The 27683-nt window shown below is 46.9% G+C and overlaps 1 protein-coding gene across 2 annotated transcripts; it reads left to right on the top strand.

The window, feature by feature from the left end:
• The first annotated feature begins 1586 nt into the window (after positions 1-1586).
• On the top strand, positions 1587-26323 carry GLE1 (GLE1 RNA export mediator). 2 transcript variants are annotated; one of them, XM_044264765.1, is made up of 16 exons: positions 1587-1751; positions 4964-5185; positions 6141-6251; positions 10504-10652; positions 10884-10944; positions 11172-11432; positions 14338-14569; positions 16021-16133; positions 16294-16363; positions 18430-18572; positions 18672-18862; positions 20624-20753; positions 21697-21801; positions 23200-23282; positions 24226-24289; positions 25135-26323. In XM_044264765.1, the coding sequence occupies exons 1-16, from the start codon at positions 1653-1655 to the stop codon at positions 25201-25203; spliced, it is 2103 nt and encodes a 700-aa protein (XP_044120700.1). In that variant the 5' UTR covers positions 1587-1652; the 3' UTR covers positions 25204-26323. The 2 variants fall into 2 exon arrangements, with proteins under 2 accessions (XP_044120700.1, XP_044120701.1); XM_044264766.1 differs by lacking the exons at positions 23200-23282; positions 24226-24289; positions 25135-26323 and having other exon boundaries at positions 20624-20785; positions 21697-21797.
• Positions 26324-27683: the final 1360 nt, after the last annotated feature.

The following is a 27683-nucleotide window of genomic DNA, read 5'->3' as shown; positions in this document are numbered from 1 at the left end:
ATGATAAATGGACTAGAACTTAACAATGCATGAAAGATCTTCCAAGAAAGAACAGTTGGGGGCAACCCTTTTGGGTCCCCTCCCTCTTTGGGAGCTTTGTACTATCACTCAATAAACTTTACTTTGCTGTCCACCAAACAAACAAACAAACAACAAAAAAAAACAGTTGGCAAATGTACACCAATGTGGTACACATCTACACAGATCGTTTGTATTTTTGTCAAACTAATGAAAACTTCCTCCGTGAAGGGCACTGCTATTTACAATGCTGGTGGGAAACATCTCTGTTGGGGCGCCTGGGTGGCTCAGTGGGTTAAAGCCTCTGCCTTTGGCTCAGGTCATGATCTCAGGGTCCTGGGATTGAGCCCTGAATCAGGCTCCCTACTCACCAGGGAGCCTGCCTCCCACTCTCTCTGCCTGCCTCTCTGCCTACTTGTGATCTCTGTCAAATAAAATCTTTTTTAAAAAATAGAAAAAAGAGAAACACCTCTTTTGGAGTCTATGGCTGGGACTCTCAACAATGTTCTATTTTTTTTCTTTGTATTTTATTACGAACAGTTCAGAGAGTTTATTTAAAAAAAATAAAAAAATGAAAATGTTTCAAACTCCAGAGAGTTTTCCTTTCCACCTCAAACTGAGATCCCACAGAAATGGGCAAAAGAAGCCCAAAGTTAAAAAGTCCCAGTTAAAAGTTGGTTCCCAGCAATGGTAAATCCTATCTAATGTATTGAGATAGAACTCACATACCTTAAAATTCACCCTTTGAAAGTGTATAATTCAGTCATTTCCTGGATATTCACAAAGTTGTGCAACCATAAGCTTTATCCAGTTCTAGAACATTTTCATCACCCCAAATGAAGCCCACAGCCACTCCCCCTTTGCCCTCCCCACAGCCCCTGACAATCACAAAGTCTCTAAGGATGTTTGTTATATTGGACATTTAACAAAAATGAAATAATAAAATAAGTGCTTTCACTTAGAATAATGTTTTCCACGATTCATCCATGTTGTAGCGTGAAACCGCACTTCATTTTATGGCCAGATGCTACTCCATTGCTTGAACAACACCATTTTATTTACTCATCAGTTGATGGACATTTGTGTTTCTACTTTTTAGCTACTATGGGTAACGCTGCTACGAACATTCTACGAGTTTTTATGTGGATGCATATTTCATTTCTTTGTGTGTATACACACATACTTAGAAGTAGTGCTGGGTCAATGGTAACGCTAATCTTTTGAGGAACTGCCAGGCTGTCTTCCACAGGAGCGGCCCTATTTTAGAGCCAGCGATGTTCCAATTTCTCCACATCCTCATCAAAACATGCTGAGTTAAAAAAAAAAAAAAAAACATGCTGAGTTTTCTGCAAGCCAGAGACTCCACCTTTCAAGAGATGCTGCTCCCAGATCCAAGCAAGAGAGGTGGCCTGGGGAGCGTGGGGGTGGGGGGTGGAGAGCAAACCCTATGCGCAAGCGCAACGAAGAGCGGGCTCGGCGCCGGAGGCGGGGCTACGCAGCCGTTAGGGGCGGGGTTGCGCTGCGAGGCTCCGTGCGCGTCCCGGAAGCGGAAGTTAGGGTTCGTTTCCGGGCGGCTGATTCGAGGACTTGTTTTGTCACAAGTGGAGACTCTGAAAAGCTCCCTTAGGTGGACCATGCCGTCTGAGGGTCGCTGCTGGGAGACTCTGCAGGCGCTGCGCAGTTCTGAGAAAGGTCGACTCTGCTACCACCGCGACTGGCTGCTGCGGGGCGAGGTGAGCGGGGGTCCCGGAGTGGGTGGTGTCCTTCCGGCTTCTTGCCGCGGGACCCTGCAGTTCCCTAGCCCTCGGCAAGTCCTGCACTGGGAACACGTGCGTTTTTCTGACAACCCGCATTTGTTTCTGGACTCCCGTGTGTGTGCATCTTCGTGTCCTTGAGTGTCTGCCTTCTCCTGCCTATACTGTTCTTTCAGGGAACTTCTCTTATTCCAAAGGTGCTCTTCTCTCGGAAGGCTTCGTTGCCACCCCCAGAGTTAGACCCCTCCGCTGTGCTGTGAAAGCAGCCCACCCTGGGTCAGTTATGTACGGCACGTCTCTTGTGCTAGGAGATCCCGACTGAGCGGAGAACGATTGAAAAGGCCAAAATTCTAGATTACTTTGGGTAGATGGAAAGTTTAATGGGGGCGTGGCCCCTATACCTAGAATTTGCAAACCAAAACCCTAGACTGTAGGGCTGCGGACAAGGTTAAGGCATAGCGCCTGTACCCGAGTTGCTGATAATTAGTTACAGATAGGATATTACCTGCCTCTTTACATTTACATGTGGGGCAATTCTGAAGCATTTCCCTGTCTTTTAATATCACTGGCAGTTTTAGGGAATACATAACTTGCATTCTGTCCGATGAATCCCAGCGTGGGTCTGTCTGGTGTAGAGTCACGCTGTGCATTTTTGGCAGGAATACCATAGAAATGATGCTTGTTCTCAGTCATATCAGGAAGCACACATATGATGCAACCCATCCTAAGGCTGGGAATCCTAACCTTGATCACCTGGTCACTTGGTTACCTGCCAGATAACTGCGCTTAAAATGCCTCATTTTTTCCTTTTGTAACTGATTAGTATCTTTTGAGGAGGTAATCCAAGATTACACTAGTATCCTTTTCCTAGTCAAACCTCTACCATTGGCATTCATTATTTCTGTCTGAATCAGTTAACCCTGTGAGGTAACCAAATGACGTTTCTTTGATACCCACCGTTCCTTCTACACTTGCTAGTTGGCATTCTACTCTTAGGAGGAGCTTTCTTTTCTCACGTTTAATGATTTATTTGTATCATCTTATACTCTTGGGTTCCTGTTTTATTCCATGAGTTGTAATCCATTACTTGTAAGCTTGTGTGTGTGTGTGCATGCATGCCTATGTATTTTCATTGTGTGGGAAATGTGTCTTCAGGATAAACTCTGAGACTTGAGATTGCTGGGTCAAAAGGTACAGGGAGATGTCCCCCTCTCCGCATTACGGATGCATCAAATTGCCTTCCAGTCAACAAAAGGTTGTGTCTTTTTGCCTGCAGCCTTGTCAACAGAATGTACTATTATACCTTTAATTTCTGATTATCTAACGGGTAAGAATGAAATCTCAGCATCATGTTACAGTGCCTTTTGTAATTCAGATAGAACATTTTTTTTATATATTCAAGAATCAATTTTAATCTTTTCTTTTTTTTAAAAGATTTTATTTATTGTCAGAAGGAGAGAGAGAGAGCGTGCGCGCACACGGACAGGGGGAGTATCAGGCAGAGAGTGCAGCAGGATCCCCTTGCTCAGAGGCCTAATGTGGGACTCATGCCAGGACCATGGGATCATGACCTGTGCCAAAGGCAGACGCTTAACTGAGTGAGCCACCCAGGCGTCCCATTGGGAGCCAGTTTTATGTCTTTTTTTGTGAATTGATTTATGTCTTCTCATTTTTCTAGTGGAGTTTTTCTTCACCCCAAATTTTTACAAGTTCTTTATATGTTAGGTGTAATAGTAGCCCTTTATCTATGATACATATTGGACATACTTTTTTCTAGTTTGTCAGTTGACATTTTTTATGTTTATGGTGGGTTTTGTATGTGTGGTTTTATTGTTTTTACATTTGAAACGTCCCTGGAATATACTTTGGTGTAAGGAATGAGGAAAAGGGTGTTGTCTCAACATTATTTCTATTACGTCTTGGAAATGAGTCCCATTACTTTATAAAGTGTGCATATAGCCTGTTTGCTTCTGTGTCTGGATTATTTCCATGGATTGAATATCTTTTTATTGCACATGGGATGTGTGTCTATGGTCTAGATCAGTATCTGTCAGCTGTAGCATTATTGACACTTTGGGCTGAGCCAAATAATTCTTTGTTGTGAGGGGCTGCCGCTGCTGTCTTACGGTGTAGGTTGTGTAAGGGCATCCCTGGCCTCCACCACCTAGACACCAATAATACACTCCCAGTGGTGACAACAAAAAATGTCTCCAGACATGTACTGGAGGGTGAAACTGATCCTGCTGGAGAACCACTGATCTAGGGAAAATAATAACTTACAATTTTTGAGTAGTTATTATGGGCCAGGTAGTCTTTTAAGCCGTTTATTATTCATTTAATCCTCTCCAAATCTCCTGAGGTGGATCCTTTATTGTTCGGTTTTAGAAGCGATGAAGCCTAAGCACGGAGGGGTTAGGTAACTTGCTCATGGTCACGCAGGTAGGTGAAATGCAGGGAAGGAACTCATGCTAAGAAAGGTTGGTTCCACAGTCAGTGCTTGCAATCGCTGTTGTAGCCTTTTCCCATATTTCCTGGTTATATTTTCATGCCATTGAGTCAAGTTCTCAGCCAGAATTGCTGTGTATTTTAACCGCGGTGAAATGGTACAAGCTTCTCCGGTTTGAAGCGCTGTATGGCAGTTCCACAGAGATAGTAGGTAACTGGTAGAGTTGAGTCAGTTGCCGCACACATATTACAGGGCGGCTAGAACTTGTTTTATAGGCTTTCTATTATAAATCCCATTTGTTTTAAGGCATTGGCCTTTAGGTCAGTATCCACTTGTCCATGCCTATTGTTTTAAAAGATTTTATTTATTTATTTTTGCAAGGTAGAGAAAGCTGTGTGGGAGGCAAGGAGCAGAGGGAGAAGCAGACTCCCTGCTGAGCAGGGAGCCCCATGCAGAACTCCATCCCAGGACCCTGGGATCATGATCTGAGCCAGAGGCAGATGCTTCACTGACCGAGCCATTTCAGTCAGAAAGAGAGAGAGAGAAGCAAACAAACTACTTTCTCTTCATCTCTGATTGTTAATACAATTAGAATGGGTCTTTGGTGTGTGTGTGTGTGTGTGTCTTTATTCAGGCCTTCGTAGATTACTAGTAAGGCAGGTAGTGGGAAATAAGGACAAAATTATTTCCCATTGCTTGAATCAGTTGACATGCAAGCTGGGCTTCTCCCTCTTCCTCTCTGTAGGATGTCTTGGAAGAATGTATGTCTCTTCCCAAGCTGTCTTCCTACTCCGGCTGGGTGGTAGACCATGTCTTACCTCACACACAAGAGAACCCACCTTCTTCTGAGACCTCAGCATCCTCTAGATCCGCCTCCGCCCTCGACCAACCTTCATGTGTTCCCGGATCGCCTGTCAGAACCCCCGCCTGCTCACCATCCTCCTCAGCAACTCCAGATGGACCCGAGGTAAGGTTTGTGTTCAGTGGGAGACCGCAGGCAGTGGTGGCCAAAACGTTGAAGTTTAAGGGGTCCCGCTTGGCTCGTGTGGTGGCGGAGTGTGCGACTCTTGTCCTCAGGGCCGTGAGTTTGAGCTCCACGTTGAGCGTGTTGATTATGGGATGCGGGCTGGGATCGCCCCATCCACACCACCTCAGCACAAACGGACACTATCAGAAAGGGGAAAAATGAAGCACAAACAAACAAACAAAAAAACTCTCCAGAGCAACAAGCCATTCATTGGTTTATATATTGCTACATAAATATAATTTATAGTATTATTTCCTTTACTGAGGAAAACAGAACAAGATCAACATCATGAAAAGCACACTGGTTCGTTCTTTTTTTTTTTTTTTTTTTTTTAAGATTTTATTTATTTAAAATGAAACCAGATGGGATTGGGAGGGAGACAAACCATAAGAGACTCTTAATCTCACAAAACAAATTGAGGGTTGCGTGGGGGAGGTGGGTAGGGAGAAGGTGGTTGGGTTATGGACAAATGGGGAAGGTATGTGCTATGGTGAGTGCTGTGAAGGGTGTAAAACTGGCTAATAATACATTATATGTTAATAAAAAATTAAGAAATTAATTTTAAAAATTTTATTTATTTATTTAATAGCACGAGAGATCGAGGGAAGGAGGGAACACAAGCAGAGGGAGCGGGAAAGGGAGAAACAGGCTTCCCGCCGAGCAGGGAACCCAATGTGGGGCTCGATCCCAGAACCCTGGGATCATGACCTGAGCTGAAGGCAGATGCTTAATGACTGAGCCACCCAGGTGCCCCAAGCATACTGGTTCTAACCTAAATTGTTTTATTGTTCTTATGGTTATTACTCATAAGTAGGGATGTGATTTCCATCTAGAAGGGATAACACCAAGTTTACCATCTAGAATGCTTAATTTTTCCATTTTTTTGTCTATATAGGGCAAACATGAGTCCCGGCATACAGAACCTATGGTACTTCAGTCCTCTCGGGGGATCCAGGTGGAAGGCTGCATCCGAATGTATGAGCTGGTACACAGGATGAGAGGGACAGTAAGTGACCCACGAGGTCTGGCAGGCTTGACCTGAGGGAGGCATACGTCAGCGCAGTTCTGTAGGCATCATGGATGTCTACCCCATGCTAATTGTCCTGTCGCCAGTGCTGGTAGCCCCTGATTCATTTGGGGAGATAGTGTAATGTAGCAGTCACAAGGGAGCTCTCTGAAGGGAGATCTGGGTTCAAATCCTAGCTCTTCTAGGATTTACATATGATTCAAGAAAATTACTTAGACTTTCCTGGCTTCCATTTACTTCTTCAGAATTTGAAGATGATCTGGGGCTATCACATAAGGTTATACTGAGAAGATGGATCTTAAAAGCCTCCTGAGGAAAGATTAACAGTACTTTAATAATTTATTTGACTTTATTATTTTTTCATACTTTGCCAATAAAAATTAGAAAGATTTTAATTCCCAAGTCTTTTGAGAAAACAACATTAAGGCAACAGAAATTGGAATACCTAATTCATAAATTTAACAACAAACCAATATAATTGCGTTACATAAAGTAACCCATTTATTATAGGCTAGCGGTGTTTCAAATGCTGTAGGTCTGGGCCCCACCGGCTGCCGTGTTCATGCAGGAACCACAGTGCCAGCTCCCCACAGCTCGTCTTTTCGTCTTGTTTTTGCCATAGAGGAAGCACGTGTACTTGGCGTGTGCTGGTTTATTTCAGTCTTCTCCGCCATTTTCCTGAGGGAGGCCCCATAACTGCTCCTGTATTTACAGAGGATTACAACCCTCTGGGTGCCTTTGCCATGTCACAACCAACTAGATCTGAGCCCAAAGAACTGACTTTATTATTTTTTAATTAGAAAAGCAATGCATGATTTTGTGAACATTCCACAGATGACATGAGTTTATAAAGTGCAAGTCTTCTAGCATCAGCCCTCCATTCATTCATTCATTCATTCACTGAGTCAACCAATAGCTGTCTTGTGCTTGCTGAGCACTTGGATGCTGTTGTCTAGAGAAAATACTGAGCAAAGCAGACACGAATCCAGGCCCTCATGGGGAATCTACACTGGTAAGGAGAGATAGGAGTAAACGAGAGAAAGAAGTACAAAGTAGGTAGAAGCCCTCGTACTCTGAATGAAAGGCAATGGCTGCTTCTACTTGGGTGGTAGCACTGTGCATAGTGGGAAGTGGGTAGATCCTGGATAGGTGGGGCCCTTTCAGCTGAACACTTTCGTCCTTCATCTCTGGGAAATTTTTTCCCTTTGATTGGTTTGTCTTCCTCTCCATTTCCTTGTTTCTTTCTGGGAACTTTTATTAGTCAGAGATGGAGTGTCCTAGATTAATTCCCTATTTCTCCTATTCTGTCTCTCATTTTCCTTTTGTCTTTCTCTGTTTTCCAGAAGATTTCTTTATTTTATCCCTCCATTGTGATTTGAAAAGACATGTATATATATATTTTTTAAATGATGAGTTTTTTCTTATTTTCCACTTGTTCTTTTTTCAGAGCATTTTACTCTCAAATCATACTAGAGTCCTTTGTTCAGATTTAATTGTGTTCCTTGAAATAGCTGTTTCTTCTAGATTCGTTATTTTCCAGTTGTTCCCCTTGATCTCCTAGGGTCCAGAGTTTCCTCTAATAGCTGAGGACCTTCCTTTGCCAGGGGTTGGACCAAGGCTTCCAGGTCCATAGTCAGAAGCAAGATTATCATGCTTTCGGGCTTCCTGAGTGTCCGTGTTCCTAGGGTATTGTTCTGGAACATCAGCCTCCATGCTAGACGGTCTAGTTATCTCCAGACAGGTTTTTCATTTTCTTACAGGGAAGAACTCTGCATGTTTTTGGGGTGGGAGTGTGTGTGATCGTGTAATCAATCACCCCCAGACTTGCGGCTTGCCACCAACACTGCATTTTGTCACTGTCTTTCACGTTTCTGGAGGTCAACCCGCTCCACCGGGTGGTCCTCACTTAGAGGCCATGAGGTTGCGGCGGCTGGGGCCAGAGTTCTTTGAGCGGCTTCCCCTGCCACCGGGGTAGCAGTTGAAGTGCGCTGTTGGCTGGAACGTCTGTCCTCTCCCCATGGCAGGGCTTCCTCATAGCATGGCGGTCGGGTTCTGAGAGCAAAGCATCCTAAGAAACACCGGCCGAGTCGTGTGGCCTTTAATAACATGGTCTTGGAAGTTGTGTAACATTCTTTCTCTTTCCCGTGCTCTTTTGGTCAGGGCGGTCTTGAAGCTCTGCTCAGGGTGAAGTGCAGGAGACGGGAGGGTGTCTGAGAATGCGCGGATCTCTTTTTAAATCATTACACAGGGGCGCCTGGGTGGCTCAGTGGGTTAAGCCGCTGCCTTCGGCTCAGGTCATGATCTCAGGGTCCTGGGATCGAGTCCCGCATCGGGCTCTCTGCTTGGCAGGGAGCCTGCTTCCTCCTCTCTCTCTGCCTGCCTCTCTGCCTACTTGTGATCTCTCTCTGTCAAATAAATAAATAAAATCTTAAAAAAAAAAAAATCATTACACAGGACAACAGTAAAAACAAATCAAGCACAAAATGGGCCAAAGTAGAGGTACTTTGCCTAAGATACAGGCAAAGAAACACATGAGAAAGATATAAAAAAAAAATCATTACAGCACACGTGCCTGGCTGTTGGCTGTTCCAATCTCATGATCTCGGGGCGGGGGTAAGGGCCGACTATTTTTCCCACAAACACTCAGCTGTTTCTGCTTTCAGCCCCATGAACCGCACCTGATTTCAGTCCTGGCATTTCCCTGTCTGGAGCCTCTTCGGGGTTCTGCTGGGTTGGCTCTAGGGGCGTAGCCTGCTTGTGCGCGCGCGTGCAAGTGCGTGCATGTGTGCGTTGGCGTTTTCTCAGCCCTGCTCTGTCGGGCCACATTCCTCCACAGAAACTTTCTATCTTCCAGAAGCGTGTTGAAAGTTTTTCCCTGCTGACGAGCCCATGTGCTCTCCGTTGTTGAGTCTTTTTTTCCTTCCCAATTCTCTGTTTATACAGAGGCTCAGAGGCAAGGTTATGTATGCTTGTGGTCACTTTGCATTATTGCACTGGAAGCTTTAAAATAGGATAACGTAGTGTCTTCACAATACATTTTGCTGTATCTTCATCCCAGTTCGTAGAGCAGCTCGTGCTGTTTGAAGGCTGCCGGGTGTTCTTAGTCCCACCCACTGTCAAAGGTCTAGTCAATCCCCGGTTAATTTAAATTGTTTTAAATTTATTGCCGTCAGGGGCGCCTGGGTGGCTCAGTGGGTTAAGCCGCTGCCTTCGGCTCAGGTCATGATCTCAGGGTGCTGGGATCGAGTCCCGCATCGGGCTCTCTGCTCGGCAGGGAGCCTGCTTCCCTCTCTCTCTGCCTGCCTCTCCATCTACTTGTGATTTCTCTCTGTCAAATAAATAAATAAAATCTTTTTTTTTTTTAAAGATCTTATTTATTTATTTGAGAGAGAGATCACAAGTAGGCAGAGAGGCAGGCAGAGAGAGAGAGGAGGAAGCAGGCTCTCTGCTCGGAGCCTGATGCGGGACTCCATCCCAGGACCCCGAGATCATGACCTGAGCCGAAGGCAGCAGCCTAACCCACTGAGCCACCCAGGCACCCAATAAATAAAATCTTAAAAAAAAAAAAAATTTATTGCCATCATCCGCAGGGCCACTGTAAGCGTCCTGGACGTATATCTTTGCACATGCTTGCAAATATTTCCTCAGGATAGATTCCTAAAATTAAACTAGTGTCAAAGGATTTATACACTTTAACTTTTGATAGTTAGAATGTCAAGGTCACCCTTAAAAACCATGTGAGAGTACTCTCACAAGTGGGAGTGGGTTACCTGATGCCCTTAGGAATAGAGGAAGGGGACTGTCCAACGTGGAGGTGGGGGAGGGGGTGGAGGCAGAGACGATAAGGTAAGGAAAGGAGTAAGGTAGGAATGGGCACAGCATGTTTATGGACTCCGATGAGGATTTCTGCCGGTCACTCTGGAACCCTCATCAGCACGCACACGTTGGAGGCATAGGTGCGCAGGGCTGTTTGACCCTGTTTTGGTAGATACGTGTTCATTCTCGGCGGATACGGGAGTGACAGAAACCAAATGGGGCAAATTGGAGGAGCTTTCCAAAACAGCTGAGTATAAACATCCACCTAGAGGGGAGACAGAACTCAAGTGTAGCTTCTGAGAAGTAAGCAGCTGGATCCGTGCCCTTGAGTGTCTCCGGAGCCGAGAACCGGTGGGAGGGCAGTCCCCGTGGGTGAGCGAACAAGTGGCGGAGAGCTGGTGCCGATCCTTTGCAGGAGGGCCTGCGGCAGTGGCAAGAAGAGCAGGAGAGGAAGGTGCGAGCCCTCTCCGAGATGGCATGTGAGCAGCTAAAGCGCTTTGATGAGCGGAAGGAGCTACAACATCATAAGGAGCTCCGTGACTTCCGGGAAGTGATGGAGAAGAGGTAAGCGGGGCCGTCCGCGTGCTCAGCAGCATCCCTTTCCCAGCACAAAACCCAAAGGGAGTGAGTTGGGCTTCTTCTGAGGCCTGAAATGTCCAAACAAAAGAGCCAGAGAAGCTTCTAACTTTGAACGATGACCAGTGCATCATGAAGGGAAGGAAGGCTTTCAGGAGAGGGGAGCTAAGACGTTTTTGGGAAGCACGCCTGACTGCCCTTCTGCCCTTTCTTGAGCAGCTCCAGAGAGGCCCTGGGCCACCAAGAGAAGCTGAAAGCTGAGCATCGTCACAGAGCGAAGGTCAGAGCTTGGGAGAATCCATCTGGGTGTTTCCGGGTCCGGCTCTAACCTGACCAGAGTCGGCTTTTAGCCAACCTGCTTAGAGGACCTGGCCCAGATCGCGCCTCCACGGGGCTCACCTTGGGCCGTCCTCTTCCAGTTCTGGGCCCAGTAAGGCTCGGGGGGATGTAGAAGGAGAAGGCCCAGGGGTGCCACAGAGACAGGTAACAGGACCGCCCTTTCTGTAGATTCTCAACCTGAAGCTGCGGGAGGCCGAGCAGCAGCGGCTGAAGCAGGCGGAGCAGGAGCGGCTGCGGAAGGAAGAAGGCCAGACCCGCCTGCGGAGCCTCTACGCCCTGCAGGAGGAGGTGCTGCACCTCAACCAGCAGCTGGACGCCTCCGAGGCCCAGCCGCACGGAGACCTGCTGAAGCTCGACCCGGCTGCCCTCCGGACCCGAGGCAACCAGCTGTGCGGCCTTGTCTCGGGGATCATTCGGGCCACGTCTGAGGTGAGGGACGTGGAAGAGGGACCTAAAAGAGATAATCCTGGTTAGTATTTCGTCTTGCTTCCCCGAGAAGGACTCTGTGTGTGGGGGCAGTTATCCCCATCCCAAATTGGACTCCTGTACATACCAGGTGTCCTGTCTTCGGGTAAACAATTCATTGTTTATTCTGATCGCAAAATAATGGCGTTTGTTCTATAACATTTTATTGAACACCTGCAAAGCTGTGGTAAAAGTTAAAAGCTCACAGGAATGTGCATTGCTTTTTTCAGTTAACATTGTATTTTGAATGTATAATTACGATAACCATTAACAATATTTTGATGTTTTTTTTTTTTTTTAAAGATTTTATTTATTTATTTGACAGAGAGAGATCACAAGTAGGCAGAGAGGCAGGCAGAGAGAGAGAAAGAAGCAGGCTCCCCGCTGAGCAGAGAGTCCGATGCGGGGCTTGATCCCCGGACTCTGGGATCATGACCTGAGCCGAAAGCAGAGGCTTTAACCCACTGAGCCACCCAGGCGCCCCTATTTTGATGTTTTTAATTAAAGCAGTGTTAAAAACTGCAAGTATCGCCGTGACATGTAGAAGTTGTCAGAATTGGACATTTCCCACATTTAATCATGACAAATGATTCGAAAAAAACATGCCTACTGTTGAAGATTTTGGTTTTTGTATTTATACTATCATGCATAGCACATATCATTTTTTAAAATCTTTTTTTTTTTTAAGATTTTATTTATTTATTTGACAGAGATCACAAGTAGGCAGAGAGGCAGGAAGAGAGAGAGAGGCGGAAGCAGGCTCCCTGCCGAGCAGAGAGCCGGATGCGGGGCTCGATCCTAGGACCTGGGATCATGACCTGAGCTGAAGGCAGAGGCTTTAACCCACTGAGCTACCCAGGCGCCCCTGTAGTGATACATTTTATATCTGTCTTGTATTTCTTTGAGAAAAATTCCTAGAAATAGAATTACTTGGTCAGAGAATTTTAAGGTTCTTGATTCTTACCCAAAACTTATACGAATTCATATATATATTTTTAAGATTCTGTTTATTTATTTGACAGAGACACTAAGAGAGGAACACAAGCAGGGGAAGTGGGAGTGGGGGAACCAGGCTTCCCACTGAGCCGGGCTTGATCCCAGGACCCTGAGCCACCCAGGCGCCCCGCTTTTTTTTTTTTTTTTTTTTTTAAAGTAGGCTCCATGCCCAGCGTGGAGCTTGAACTCATGACTTCGAGATCGAGTCATCGGCTCTCTTGACTCTATTGAGCCAGCCAGAGTCTCCCCCTGCAATTCACATTTTTATGAATTGTATGTTCTTTTTCTTTATTCAAGATTTTATCTATTTTGACACAGAGAGATCACAAGTAGGCAGAGAGAGGGGGAAGCCAAGCAGAGAGTTTGATATGGGGCTCGATCCCAGGGCCCTGAGATCATGACTTGAGCCAAAGGCAGAAGCTTAACCCACTGAGCCACCCAGGCACCCCATGAATTGTATGTTCTTGCCCTTAGTTCATATTTCTACCCCAGTTTTTGTTTTAAAAATTCAGCTGATATGTGTTCTACATATTAAGAACTTTAGGCTGGGCGCTTGGGTGGCTCAGTGGGTTAAAGCCTCTGCCTTAGGCTCAGGTCATGATCTCAGGGTCCTGGGATCGAGCCCCGCAATGGGCTCTCTGCTCGGCAGGGAGACTGCTCCCCGCCCCCCACCCACCACCTGCCTCTCTGCCTACTTGTGATCTGTGTCTATCAAATAAATAAATCTTAAAAAAAAAGGTTACCATTTCAGATCAGTGGGGAAAAGACTAATTAGAATTGTAAAAGTAAAGATTAGGGACACCTGGGTGGCTCAGTGGGTTAAATGTCTGCCTTTGGCTCAGGTCATGATCCCACGGTCCTGGGATTGAGCCCTGCACAGGGCTCCCTACTCAGAGAGGAGCCTGCTTCTCCCTCTGCCCCTCCCTTCTCGTGCTTTCTCTATCTTACACTCAATCTCAATAAAGAAGTAAAAATCTTTAAAAAACAAAAAACACAAAAAAAGGAGGGATGGTAGGGTGGCTCAGTAGGTTGTCTGTCTTCAATTCAGGTTGTGATCCTGGGGTCCTGGGATTGAGCTTTGCATCAGGTGCCCCCTGAAATTAAGTGTAAAAATCACCATTAATATACGGAATGCAAATTAAAACACAGTATCGGGGTACTTGGGTGGGTTAAGCCTTTGCCTTCGGCTTAGGTCATGATCTGGGTTAAGCCTCTGCCTTGGGCTCAGGTCTTGATCTCAGGGTCCTGGGATTGAGCCCCGCATTAGGCTCTCTGTTCAGCAGGCAGCCTGCTTCCCCTTCTCTCTGCCTGCCTCTCTGCCTACTTGCGATCTCTGTCAAATAAATAAAATCTTTAAAAAAACTAAAACAGTATCTTTAAAAAAAAAAAAAAAAAGATTTTATTTATTTATTTGAGAGAGAGAATGAAAGAGAGAGAGCGTGAGAGGGGGAAGGTTCAGCGGGGGAAACCGACTCCTTGCTGAGCAGGGAGCCTGATAAGGGACTTGATCCTGGGAGACCAGGATCATGACCTGAGCTGAAGGCAGTTGCTTAACCAACTGAGCCCCCCAGGGGTCCCCAAACACAGTATCATTTTTATCTAGACTACTGTCACAAACTTGTAAAAAGTTATTCCAGCCATTGTTGGTGAGAGCATGGAAGAATCCGTACTCGGGTGTGTCTGTGGTTGTGACAGTAAATCGGTCATTACCTTTAAGAGAACAGGAGACAGTCGGCATCAACATTTTGAACATGGGCACTCCACTGATGCAGTAGTTCCAACTTAGAAATTGTTGACTCATGTGTGAGTTGTGGTTCGGCTTCACAGGTACCTAGAGAAGGGAAACTAAGCTCTCCCTCTGTCCCCCTGACAGAACGGCTTTCCCACAGCAGAGGACCAGGCTGTGGCGGAGAGAGCCCTGCAGGAAATGCGGGACCTCCTGACAAGCTTGCAGCAGGAGATCACCAGGGCCTGTGAGGATAAGAGGAGGCGGGATGAGGCGGCGGCCCGAGAAAAGCGGCAGGAGTCAAAAATGCAGCAGGGCCCGGAGGTCCCCAGAGAGGCCCCAGCTCCCAGCCAGGGCCCAGGAGGGAAACAGAATGAAGGTGGGTGCTGCCGTGGATACCGTCCTTTCATCCAGAATGTGGAAGGAAACAAGCATGTGTTTCATTACGGTGTTAAGCTTCAGGACGATATGCCAGAACTTTTATATAAGGTAAAATTTACTACTGAGTTTTTACTGACTTTACGTGCAGTCTGGTTGATGTGTCACCAGATGCTTGCCATGGGGACTTAAAATTATGTATCGTTCTGGTAGATGTATTATCCCAGGTTTTGCTTCTCGAGGTTTTTAGGTTTGGGTTTTTGGTTTTTGGTTTTTTTTTTTTTAAGATTTTATTTATTTGAGAGAGAGTATAAGCAGTGGGAGCTGCAGGCAGAGGCAGAGGGAGAAGCAGACTCCCTGCTGAGCAGGGGGCCTGATGCGCAACTTGATCCCAGGACCCTGGAGTCATGACCTGAGCCGAAGGCAAACGCTTAACTGACTGAGCCACCCAGGCATCTCAACTGCTCTGAGTCTTTAAAATAATGTAACAATCACTTTTCAGCCTTCTAAGTGTAAAATAAATATGTACGCAGTAGATGCTCATTTAATACATAGGAGAGGGTCAGTATAGCATAATGGTTGAAGGCTGGCTTTGGAGCCAGATCCATGGGAATGTAGTTTTTCTACTTCCTGGCAATGTGACGTTGGCAAATTAACCTTTCTACACCTACTTCCTTATCTAGGAAACAAAGATAATAATGGTATCTACTTTGTAGGATTATTGTGACAATGAAAACAATTAATATCTATATCAGCTGATGAGAACAGTGCCTGGCTCATACTAAGTGTTTGCTGAAGGGGCGCTGGGCTGGCTCAGCAGAAGAGTGTGTGGCTCTTGATCTCCGGGTCATGGGTTCGAGCCCTACACCGGAGGTAGAGATTGCTTAAATAAATATAAATATGGGGGCGCCTGGGTGGCTCAGTGGGTTAAGCTGCTGCCTTCGGCTCGGGTCATGATCTCAGAGTCCTGGGATCGAGCCCCGCGTTGGGCTCTCTGCTCAACACGGAGCCTGCTTCCTCCTCTCTCTCTGCCTGCCTCTCTGCCTGCTTGTGATTTCTGTCAAATAAATAAATCTTTAAAATATATATATATTAAAAATATATATATATAAATAATATGTATATAAATAAATATAAAAATACATATATATATATATAAAATATATATATATATATATTTTTTAACTGTTCAGTGGGGGCACCTGGGTGGCTCAGTCATTAAGTCTCTGCCTTTAGCTCCGGTTGTGATCCCAGGGTCCTGGGATCGAACCCCGTATCGGGCTCCCTACCTCCATGGGAAGCCTGCTTCTCCCCTCCCACTCCCCCTGCTCGTGTTCCCTGTCTAGAGTGTCTCTCTGTGTTAAATAAATAAATGAAATCTTTACTAAACAAATAAACAAACAAACAGTATTCAGTGAATACTAGCTACCACAGAAGGCTCTCTTTTCTTAGACCTCCAGGTGAAGGTACAGGACAGTACAATGCAGTGGTACCAGCAGCTGCAGGATGCTTCTAGTCAGTGCGTGTTGGCCTTTGAGGAACTGACCAACAGCAAAGACAGTCAGGTAGGAAGGGCTGTAGATCGGGAACCCTCGGGGCCTGGTAGTTCTGTAAACAGCCTCGTGTCCCAAAGGAATGTCGCTAGTGTGTCACATTCCATAATCCTCCTGGCATCTACTCAGCCCTTCCAAACACTGCCTGCCTCTCCCCGTTCTCTCCCGGCAGGTCAAAAAGATAAAGATGGACCTCCAGAAGGCTGCCACCATCCCAGTGAGCCAAATCTCCACCATTGCAGGTTGGTCAGAGGAGTTAAGAACGTGGCCCTCCGCTTCACTTTGTTCTGTTTTTTAAGACTCCAGATCTCCTCCTCTGTAAGGTTCCTGTCGGCAGAGTCTGTTCAGACAGGTGACATTGGATCACGCATGTATGAGTTAGGTCTTACTGTCCTTTGTTTCTTGTTCAGCTCATAGAAGGTACTTGTTACACGTTGGTTGACTAGCTTTTTATAAATAAGCTGCACTGTTAACAGTAAATTCTTTAGGAAGGCTCTTACGTGATGTTGAAAATCCCTGCTGAAGACATCGCTCCAGGAACCTAGGATGTGACTCGCCTTCTTTCCTTTTGTCTTATAATATTAGCTTGTCCAAGCTTGAAACCTGCCTTCATACTTTGGAAAGTCTTCCTGTTCTCTCCGGAGACTGAGCTTTAGAGAGTGAGAACTAGACAGGGGAAAGACCCTTCTTTCTCTCGTTCAGAAACAGTGGTTCATTTCTCTCGAGCTCTAGATGCGGAAGCCTCCAGCTTACAAGCTGTGTGGCTCAGTGGCTGGCAAGCATGAACAGTGGAAAAGCTGCTCTGACTTCGCCTGGGTCCCGGTTCCGCTGACTCACTCCTTGCCTAGGATGTGTCGACAAGTTGCAGTTCTTGCCCACGCGAGGGGCTATGACAGAACTTACGCATCACTCTGCTGCCTGAAAGTTCTCTCCAGATCAGGGCAAGGTACAAATAAATAAACATGAATCACTTTCAGGACTTTAAAGTGCCATTTCCTTTGCTCACAGCATCAATGAGGGCAAGCTTGACATGACAGCCAGGCCACCCCCTGACTCCCCTCCTCAGGCTCCCCAGCCCTGTTTCATTCTTCACTTCTGAGGAGGTCCGAGTTTTGCTGGTCTGCACTTACTGCGCGTTTCCTACGTTCCCTTCATCTGCACCATCAGGGTTAAGTCCTTGAAGAGCCAGAGGCAGACATGCTCTGGAGTCAGGGCCCAGTACCTGCTGAGGACGGAGAAGGAGATGGTCTGATTCCTGCCTCTCGAAACTCTCGAAAGGCAGACATCCATGAGTGGTTAGATTTGGAGCCGAATTTAAATGTCTCCGGTGCTGGTGTGGCATATGGGATGTGGGAGGCCATGCCATGCAGAGGGTTGGGAGCTGACTTTCCTAACTGGAGCAGCACAGAGAAGGGGGCTGATGGGAAATTTTGGTCCTTTGAAACCATCAGGAAAGTAGTACAGAAGTGTGACTTAGCAGGAGTGGGAGCTGCTATTTTGGTATCTCAGTAAGGTTTGAGTAATGAAGACCAATTTAGATCTGCTTAGGCCCCAAAAAAGGCATTTATTCTAAAGCTACAGGGGTGTTTCTCAGAACCTGCTGGCAGGAATGGGGCTAGGTCTCAGCAGCTAGAAACCTTAGGAACCTTTTTTCTCATCTTCCCTCTGCACATCTCTGATCTTACAAGGTAGAACACTGTTCTTCAGACCACTTGGCAGGTGCGGGGGTGTGGCATTCGTCAGCACGTATGTAGCTGGGCCAGCCACTTCCAGGAGGTGACCCAGTCGCTAGCTGATTGCCTCAGCTGGTTACTCCTCATCAAACTGTAGCCAGTGTGGGGCTGGGGCGCACAGCCACCACGAGCCCACCTCAGCGTGTCTGCGGATGAAGGAGGCCGGTCCCGGGGAAGGGGGAGTCACTGACAGCTGGGAAGATCCTTTAGAAAGGTTTTCCCAGAGACGCAAATGACTCCTCTAGGGATGTCAGCCACAGCCCATGGGATCTGTAGCCATTGCACACCTGTTTCCGTACCATTTCCCGCTCTGTTCAGTGTGTCAGTTTCAGAAGGCATTCATTCCCAAACGAGGAGCTCCTTTGAAATGGTACCACGTTTCATGCACTTGTACACCCCAGGCAGCACATATTTTATTTGCGTGTCATATATTTTTCTGCAAAAGTATTTTTGCTTCAGGTTCTGACCTTGTTGGGGGCTGCACGGCTGGATTTTCGTGGAGGCCTTCTTAATGCAATGATGAGAAGCAAAGTGGTTTGCATTAAGAGTCTTTTAACCGCCTTTGTCTTACCCAGGCTCAAAGCTGAAGGAGATCTTTGACAAGATCCACAGCCTGCTCTCTGGAAAACCTGTTCAGTGTGGTGGGCACTCCGTGTCCGTCACCCTGAACCCACAGGGCCTGGACTTCGTGCAGTACAAGCTGGCAGAGAAATTCGTGGTGAGAAACCTTGTTGCCAGAAGTCTGGGGAGAGGCTGGTGCGCAGCCTTTAAGCTTCTCTCCCTAGTAACTAAAGCGGTGCTGTCTCTGCTCCCTCAGAAACAAGGAGAGGAGGAGGTGGCCTCTCACCACGAGGCAGCATTCCCCATCGCGGTCGTGGCGTCCGGAATCTGGGAGCTCCACCCCAGAGTGGGCGACCTCATTCTCGCTCACCTCCACAGGAAGTGCCCCTACTCTGTTCCCTTCTACCCGGCTTTCAAGGAGGGAATGGCGTTGGAAGACTATCAGAGGTGAGATGGTTTTTCTCCTCACTCTCCTCAGGGTGAACGAAATGCAAATAAAACTGGGGTTTGAAAGTGCCTGGGTGGCACAGTTGGTTAAGCATCTGACTCTTGGTTTCAGCTCAGGTCACAAGCTCAGGGTCATGGGAGGCAGGGCACCAAGTCTGCTTGAGATTCTCTCTCTCACCCTCTGCCCTTCCCCTTGCTCATTTGTGTACTCTGTTTCTCTCTGTCTCTAAAATATAAATGAAGGGGCTCCTGGGTGTCAGTGGGCTAAGCCTCTGCCTTCAGCTCAGGTCATGATCCTGGGTCCTGGGATTGAGCCCCCGTATTGGGGTCTCTCCTCGGCGGGGAGCCTGCTTTCCCCTCTCTCTGCCTGCTTGTGATCTCTCTTTCTGTCAAATAAATAAATAATCTTAAAAAAAAAAAAAAAGAAATATGTGTGTGTGTGTGTGTAAAATAAAAATAATCCTAGGAGAAAAAAAATGAACTGGGGTTTATTCTCCTTCATTTCACAGCTCCTTATACATACCTGGAATGTTCTGTCAGAGAATCCAATGTCTTTCATACAGACTGGCTGCTTTGGGATTTTGTGGATTCAGGTGCAATAATTAGTATAGAAAAACACTGAGTCCAGGAGCCAGGGGTTTTAGAATTGTGCCCTTGTTTATCATTTAATGATTTGCAAAATGTCCAATCACTTAAGCTCTGTGAGCATCATTTTCCTTACTTGCAAACGGGAGTAATGATATCCATTAGTCCTGTGACTTTGGGGTGCCTGGCTGGCTCCTTTGGTAGAGCGTGTGACTCCAGATCTTGGGGTTGTGAGCCCAAGCCCCATGTTGGTGCAGAGTTTGCTTAAAAATTGTTTTAAAAAAATCCTGTGAGTTTGCCTTGTGGGACTTATGTAATACATAGATATGATTGCCCATATGCGTGCTTTGTAAACAAAGTATTCTGCAGAGATAATGATATGTAGTAAAAATAATGATACATAGTAAGAATAATGCTAAAAAGGGGCGCCTGGCTGGCTCAGTCCGTAGAGCATAGAACTCTTGATCTTGGGCTTGTGAGTTTGAGCCCTCTGTTGGGCCTAGAGCTTACTTTAAAAAAAAAAGAAAAAATAGAGGTGTGTGGTTGGCTCAGTTGTAGATTATGTATCTATTCACTCAAGAGATAGAGAGTTCATCTGGGCACGAAGCCTACTTTAAAAGACTAATATTGGGCGGTGCCTGGGTGGCTTGGTTGGTTAAAGCCTCTGCCTTCGGCACAGGTCATGATCTCAGGGTCCTGGGATCCAGCCCCGCATCGGGCTCTCTGCTCAGCAGGGGGCCTGCTTCCACCTCTCTCTCTCTGCCTGCCTCTCTGCCTACTGGTGATCTCTGTCAAATAAATAAATAAAATCTAAAAAAAAAAAAAAAAAAAAGACTAATATTGGATCTCCTGGGTAGCTCAGTCAATTAAGCATCTTCCTTCCACTTGGGTCATGATCCTAGGGTCCTGGGATTGGGCCCATGTCGGGCTCTCTGCTCAGTAGGGAGTCTAATTTCTCCCTCCCGCTGCCTCTCCCCTTGCTTGTGCTCTCTCGCTCTATCTCTCAAGTAAATGAAATGTTTAAAACGAATAAAATAAAAAAATAAAAGACTACTACTGCTAATAATAACAATGCTGAATGGTACAGTACTAGATTGTTCCTTTTAGCCCTAAAAAGCCAGTGATTTGTCACCTTCGCCTTGGCCTTATCACATTGGATCTTTTCTTCTCATGCAGGATGCTCGGCTACCAAGTGAAGGACTCCAAAGTGGAACAGCAGGACAACTTTCTAAAGCGCATGTCTGGGATGATCCGACTCTACGCCGCCATCATCCAGCTCCGGTGGCCATACGGGAGCCGGCAGGAGGTAGTGGAGACGGCCTGCTCTCGCAGTGAGAGGTCAGACCGTATTTGTGTATCTTGCCCCCAGGCCTGTTGCCCTTCTTGCAGCGGGGGCGGGCTCATTACACGAGAACCTCGTGTGTATCGCAGCCCCCTTGGTGTGCTTTAGAGAAGTTGATGTTGAGTGTTAGGAAATTTGGACCAGCAAAGCTCTTTGTTCAAAAACTGACTTAGTTGAGCCTTTAAGGAACTGGGTTTGTAAGAGCATCTGTCTGTTGAAAGCCAGTCATTAAGTTTAGTAGATTCTATTAAAAGAGGAGTGCTCTAAATGATACAGTATCAGGTGTTGTTGTTGTTATTTAAGTAAGTTCTACACCCAGCATGGGGCTTGATCTCATGACCCCAAGGTCAAGAGTCACGTACTCTATCGACTGAGCCCGCCAGGTGCCCCAGTTCAGTGTCATTTTAGACCTGGTTGGTGCCTCATGTCACAGATGAGCAGATGGGGTCTCAACGAACTTTAGGGACACACACTGCAAGTGATAAAGCCATAGCTGGGGTGCAAGGCTTTGAGCTGCTAGCCCAGTGCTTTACTCCAAGGATACAGATTAGAGACATGGAGAAGTGAAGTACTTGGGGACCTAAAGAGAAGGGATTGTAAGTGGATCGAATCCAAGTTTTTACCATGTACCTGCTGAGTCCCATTCTGTGCTAAAGGTACCAAGAATAATAAGTAAAATGTCTGTACAGGTAACTGTTGAGATCCCTGAAACCAAAGCTGCTACATGTGTTGGCACATGTGAAAACAGAATTTGTTCATCTTGTGTTGTTTCTGCCCTGTGGCATGTGCTTTATTTCAATGATCTGGGGGTCTGTGTCACTTAGTAACGGCTGGAAGATAACCTTGTGGGTTTCGATCTCTGGATACAAGGAGATCAAAAATCGTGACCAAGTGTCTCCCCTCCCAGATTCATCCTCATGGTTTAAATCATGGCTGGCGCTGGTTGGCACAAATCTTAAATATGGAACCCCTGTCAGATGTGACAGCCACACTCCTCTTCGACTTCTTGGAGGTACGTAATGCAGTTACCACACGAGAGGGACAGTGGTTGACACAGGCTTCGGTCACCATTGGTAAACATTCGCACTGCATTGGTAAACAGTGCGAAACAGAGGCCGATGGTCAGCAGCATTAGGACCCAGTGTCACTGTCACACATTTTCCCCGAGTGCTGAAGACAAACCTAGCTTTTGGGTTTTCTTCGCTTGTGCTTTCTTTTTTTTTTTTTTTTTTTTTAAAGATTTTATTTATTTATTTGATAGAGATCACAAGTAGGCAGAGAGAGAGGAAGGGAAGCAGGCTCCTTGCCTAGCAGAGAGTCCGATGCGGGGCTCGATCCCAGGACCCCAGGATCATGACCTGAACCGAAGGCAGAGGCTTTAACCCACTGAGCCACCCAGGCACCCCTCCCCTTGTGCTTTCTTTCTCTGTGTGCTTGTCTTCTTATTATAAAGAAGAAAATATCTGTACATCCCAGCATAAGCAGAAAGGGACATTTGTTTTAGGGATAGAGTATTGACTCCCAGAACCAAGGGTAGAGTGTATGTACATCAACTGTCATGTGGGCCCGGAATCAGGAACTAGAATGTTACCAGGTACCAAGAGTCTCCCTGGGGCTGGTGGTCCTTCCTGTGCTCTCCCCGCAGGCTGCCTCCGTCTTGCTGCGCAGGCCAGCTTTCTCTAGTTCTCTGCACAGTGGAGACGGTGGCCATCCTGGGCTATAGCCCTCGGCCTCCGTGTGGCCATCCAGTGCAGTGCGACTGTCACCCCCTGTTTGTGATCCCTCATTCCTGGGAAAACAAGTCTGATCAGCTAGCGTGGGTCAGGTCTCTCCCTCGTCCAGAAGGTTCTTTACAGTCCTGTCTGCCCATGAGGGGCCACCACAATAGGATGAGGGTAAGGGTTTCTGTGGAAAGGAGACATTTCTTAAAGGTTAAAGACTTGGAGCACATTCCATGACAGATCTGGGCTGTCGAGCCAGGAATGCCAAATGCTTCCGTTCACCTTGGAGTTCCTGAAGTCACACGACATGAGCAGAGATCCTGAATAAATTTGAGAACATGGTAATGTTCTGTATGTTCTGCTTGCTACGGCTCAGAGGAATGCCATGCCTTCAGAAAGCTTTCCATTCAGTAGAATCACAGAAGGATAATTAAGTTGGATTCACATTTCCCAGTTTGCTAAAATACCTGGCTTCTTGGCTGTCTGGTGTAATGGCGGTGTTATATACAGAGCAGTGCTTCAGAACAAGGTTAGATCTTTCCATCTAGTCCCTTGCAGAGCTAGCTAAGTGGCACTGAGGCTGAAATTCTTGGTAGGAGTAAAGGCAAAGGGTAGGTGTGCAATACGGGTCTCCTGCCTGAGCGTGAGTTTGCATTCTCTGCTCTGACGGCGCCTGTCTCTTCCTGTAGGTGTGTGGGAATGCCCTCATGAAGCAGTACCAGGTGCAGTTCTGGAAGGTGATACTTCTCATCAAAGAAGACTACTTCCCCAGGTATGTGGTGCATTGAGTAGACAACGTGGGATTCAGTGGGTGAAACACGTGGTGTCAGAGGCCCCTGTGCGCTGTGACGTGCTGGGTTTGACTCTAGATGCACCTGTAGTACGTGTGACGTCATCTCTTCTCCCTTCACCTCTTTGACACTTGAATAAATGCTTTCAAACTGTAATGAGAGTCTTTACAAACATTTTTTTTTAGATTTTATTTATCTGACACAGAGACAGTGAAAGAGGGCACACAAGCAGGGGGAGTGGGAGAGGGAGAAGCAGGCTTCCCGCTGAGCAGGGAGCCCCATGTGGGGCTCGATCTTAGGAGCCTGGGACCATGACCCGAGCTGAAGGCAGATGCTTAACAACTAAGCCACCCAGGCACCCGAGTCTTTTAAATTTTTATTAAATATATATATATATATTAAATATAAATTAAATATAAATAATATAAATATTAAATGAAAAATGAATTAAGAAGATCTGGGTTACAGATACCTGACGTTTCTTTTACTCTGTTTTTTTCCAAACTTCCCAACTAATCTGGGATGGTGATTACATGCAGGCAGGAATTAACCCAGAGAATCCAACTTCCTTAATAAATCAGTTTCTGCAGCTGTTTGCTTGACGCTGTCATGCCATTCGCCTTTAGGTGCCCTTCTTATTCCTCTCAACACCCTGGCATTTCAGCTGGGGGAGAGGCCTTGGCAGCACCCATACTGCCTGATCGCAAAGACCTTGCAAAGGAATGTCCTCTCTTCTCCCGTATCCCTTGGTTTGAAAAGAAGCCAGAGACCCTTCGGAAGAACGACAGCGTCCTCCGTCCAGAAGCTGTCTCTCCGAGTCATTCGACCTACCCCTTCCTCTAGGTCAGCAGTGTCCCGAGCTCTTCTCCCAGAGGGGAGTGGGAATCGCAGCTGTGATCCGTGTATTTTCTTCTCTCACTGTAGGATTGAAGCTATCACAAGCTCAGGACAGATGGGTTCCTTCATACGCCTCAAGCAGTTCTTAGAGGTAAGATGGCCTTAGACCAACACAGTCTGAGCTTCTGTTGCCCTCGAGGGCGCCCATGTCTCTCACGGACCTCTAGGCTCTTGGATTGCAGTCTTCCTCTTGATTATTTTATTTTAGTTATCTCTACACCCCACATGGGGCTCACACTCAGCCCCGAGATCAGGAGTCACCTGCTCTTGTGACTGAACTAGCTAGTCGCCCCCTCCTTGGTGTTTTTGAACTCTGCTTTTTGGTCCGTGATTCCCCCTTCACCTTAAGGGGCGGCGTTTCATCACCTTCTCCTGGGCCGCAGTCCATGCTGCCTGAGGGGAAGTTGCCTTAGGGATGAATAAAATGTCCCAAGTGAGTCTGGCGTCACGAATACATTTCTTGCTTGCTGGCTGAGGCTCCTTCCTCAGGCTCCGTGCTGGGGAACTGGGAAATTTGCTCCCTCTTCCCCGTGAGAGAAAACCACACTTTCGGCCGGTCTCCTCCCTTTTCCTCCCATTTGCTGGAAACCAGAGGCTCAGTGTGACCAACAGCCTGGAAGCCTGTGGTAGGTCTGCCGGGACGGCCCCCTGACTTGCACTTTCCCATAGCCTGAGTGGGCGGAAGGCAGGTGAGAAGGATGAGGCAGGGCTGCGGGGGACCGGGCGGTGCAGCGGAACCGGCAGCCTGGCCTTGGTGCCCTGCTGCGGTTCACACGGAGGCAGAAGGCTCCTGCCTGGCGTTGGTCTCACTCCTCCCGCTGCTGACCGCTGTTCGGACGACTTCAGCTTGCTGTCCCTCAAAGCTGCTTCCAAATGCTCGAAGTCCGGAGGAGCGTACCCAGAAAATCACTGTTTTCTCCCTCTTTCCCTGACCAGAAATGTTTGCAGCGCAAGGAGATTCCTGTCCCCAAGGGCTTTCTGACTTCCTCCTTCTGGCGTTCCTGACGGTCCTCTGTCGCCTGCCCACCATCACCGTTTTGTTTGAGAGGGACAATAATAAAGCAACTGAAAACTGTATTTGGGAGAAGTCATGTCAGATTTAGAAATCCACCAGTATATTTGTACCTGGCGCCTCGGAGGGGAGACTTTTCAGGGTTCCCTAAATCTCAGGGGTCTCTTCAAAGGCTGAATGCTCTTTAAGGGGTCCCCATGGCAGAGTAAATGGCATTAGCGTTTCTCATTTCTGAAGTGTGGGGAGGAGCAGTTTAGTACTTGGTTTGATCGTTCATCCCCTTTGTGTCTGGTGTCTTTCAGGAAGTATGTAGTCCCTTCACCATTTCCCTCTGAGCCCGCCCCTTCCACTGCACCCTCCCCTGCCCTCAAGTCCTGCTGTTCCTGGTCAGAGTATGGTTAATGGTCGAGGCCCACATTCTCGCATGCAGCTCCCAGTGTGGTGGTTGTGCCTTTCTCAGCTCGTGAAGTCGTTATAAATTCAGAGGAAATGCCTGTAGACGAAGATTAATTCCCAAATTGTATCAAATAGTTTAGCATCTGGGACTAGGACCGTTGATACATGTTATGTTGAAAAGGACACACTGTTGGTCCTTTTAATTTGGAGTTTGGGCCCTGTATGGCTAGGGATGCATGAGTCAAGGATGGTGTGGGGGGGTGGCGGCGGCGGCAACGGCGGCGTTTGTTTTTGAATTTGGATGAAGACAGGCCGAGATGGGCTTGCAACATTACACCTGAGCTCAGCATCTACGAGCAGTGACTCGGGGGTTAAATAAAATAAAGGTGTTTGAGAGAACTTAGGAACTGCTTTAGAATTGTTGACATGTCCTGAGTAAAGAGCCATAATAGATTCGCCTGACTAAAGCCACTGCAGAAATTCAGAGCTTGGCTGTTCAGAAAAGAATTGAGGTTTGTTTCAGGAGAGACTCACTGTCTTTTGTACAACACGCAGCAGCTATGGATCTACTCTGTACTACGTGTCGTCTGCGGGGAGGTGTTCTGGGGGGCAGGGGGATCCCCTGGTACTCTTGAGTGGCTTGAAGTGACACATTCTGTGAATCGTTGACTCTGGTGCCAAAAAAACAAGGAATAAAGCTTGATTTTTAAAAACCCATTGCCAGTATCTAGTTGGTTGATATGACTGCATTCCTATACCTTGACCTGTGTACATCACTGGCCTAGCTCTAGTGTTTCTCCGTATTTTGTCTTCTTGACCTTCACCTTGGGAAATTGTTGTTTTTCGGTCATTTCTTTTCTGGAATTACGTACCAGTAACTGACCTTGTTTTATCTAGCAGGAATGGAAAAGTACCGAAGTCTTTTCATGTGGATGCAACAGCACAACTCTGGGGAAGGTGTCAGAGACTTGGTGCAATTCACTTCTGGGGTTTGTGGCCTTGGGTGGGTCATTCACTTCCTCTGAGCCTCAGTTTCCCCTCCCCCTGCAAAAACACAAGAATTGGGTTAGCTGGGAGCATAGTAGTTTTCAGGGCTCTGTAGCAGTGCCAGAGGGCAGAACCTCCGAGCAGGGGTGTCAGGGCACAGACCCTGTTAAGCCTGCAGAACCTGCAGTGGCTTCGCCACCCCCACACCCCCAAGGCAGTTGCCATTTGCACTTCCTCCCTTCCCTGTGCTTTACAGATGCCATCGTTTTCTGTGTATTGTGACCAGAAACAGGTTGGGAAGCCCTGACTTCAGGATGTTGAGTGGATGGGGCCCAGCCCTACAGTCAGGGTTGACAAATGGAGGCTTTGTGCACATTTTTTAAAGGCATCCCTTCCTTCAGAATACTACTGCCATCTGCTGGAACGGAACCGTGAAAATCTCGATCACCTGAGGTGCACGGGGCCTGCTAGAGGTAGAAGCTTACATTCTGCCCAGCTGTACATGGGGTGCTAAGGGAACCCGGGGATCTTCTCTGCCACAGGGATTTTGCTCTCTATGCTGTGTATATAGATTGTGGTTCTATGTAAGATTATATATGGGAATGTTTCTCCAAAAATGCAATGTGAAAAAATCACTGGGCAAAATGATCTCTGAGGTCTATTCTACTTTGAATCCATCTGTACCTCTCCATAGGAAACACCTCTCCTGGTATTTGAATGTTCTTTCTCTAGTCGTGTTTAACAGTCTTGCACACGTCACTTGATGCTTAGAATTCCTAATAGGTTCTCAATGGTAAACCAAGAAAGGAGCGCGTTGGGGAAGCCAAGTTTTTGATACTCACTGATAGTGTCACCGTGAAAGGGAACGATTGCTGGCCGATAGAGTCACCCTGACGGCTAGCAGCATCGGATTGCTTAACGTGGAATACTGAGGCCGGCATCCAGTTTTTAAATTCAAGCACTCACTTGCCTGCTTGTTTCCTTTCAAGCTTGACCTCATTTCTCAGGCTGAGTACCCATATTTTTGTCCTGTCATTGTCCTCCATCATTTTAAAGCAAATCTGATGATGAGTTGAAAATTCCAACAGGA

The sequence above is a fragment of the Neovison vison genome, chromosome 9 (genome assembly GCF_020171115.1).
Source record: "Neovison vison isolate M4711 chromosome 9, ASM_NN_V1, whole genome shotgun sequence".
NCBI lineage: Eukaryota > Metazoa > Chordata > Mammalia > Carnivora > Mustelidae > Neogale > Neogale vison.
Note: the sequence above shows the minus strand (reverse complement) of the source record. Positions and strands in the feature narration are given on the sequence as shown.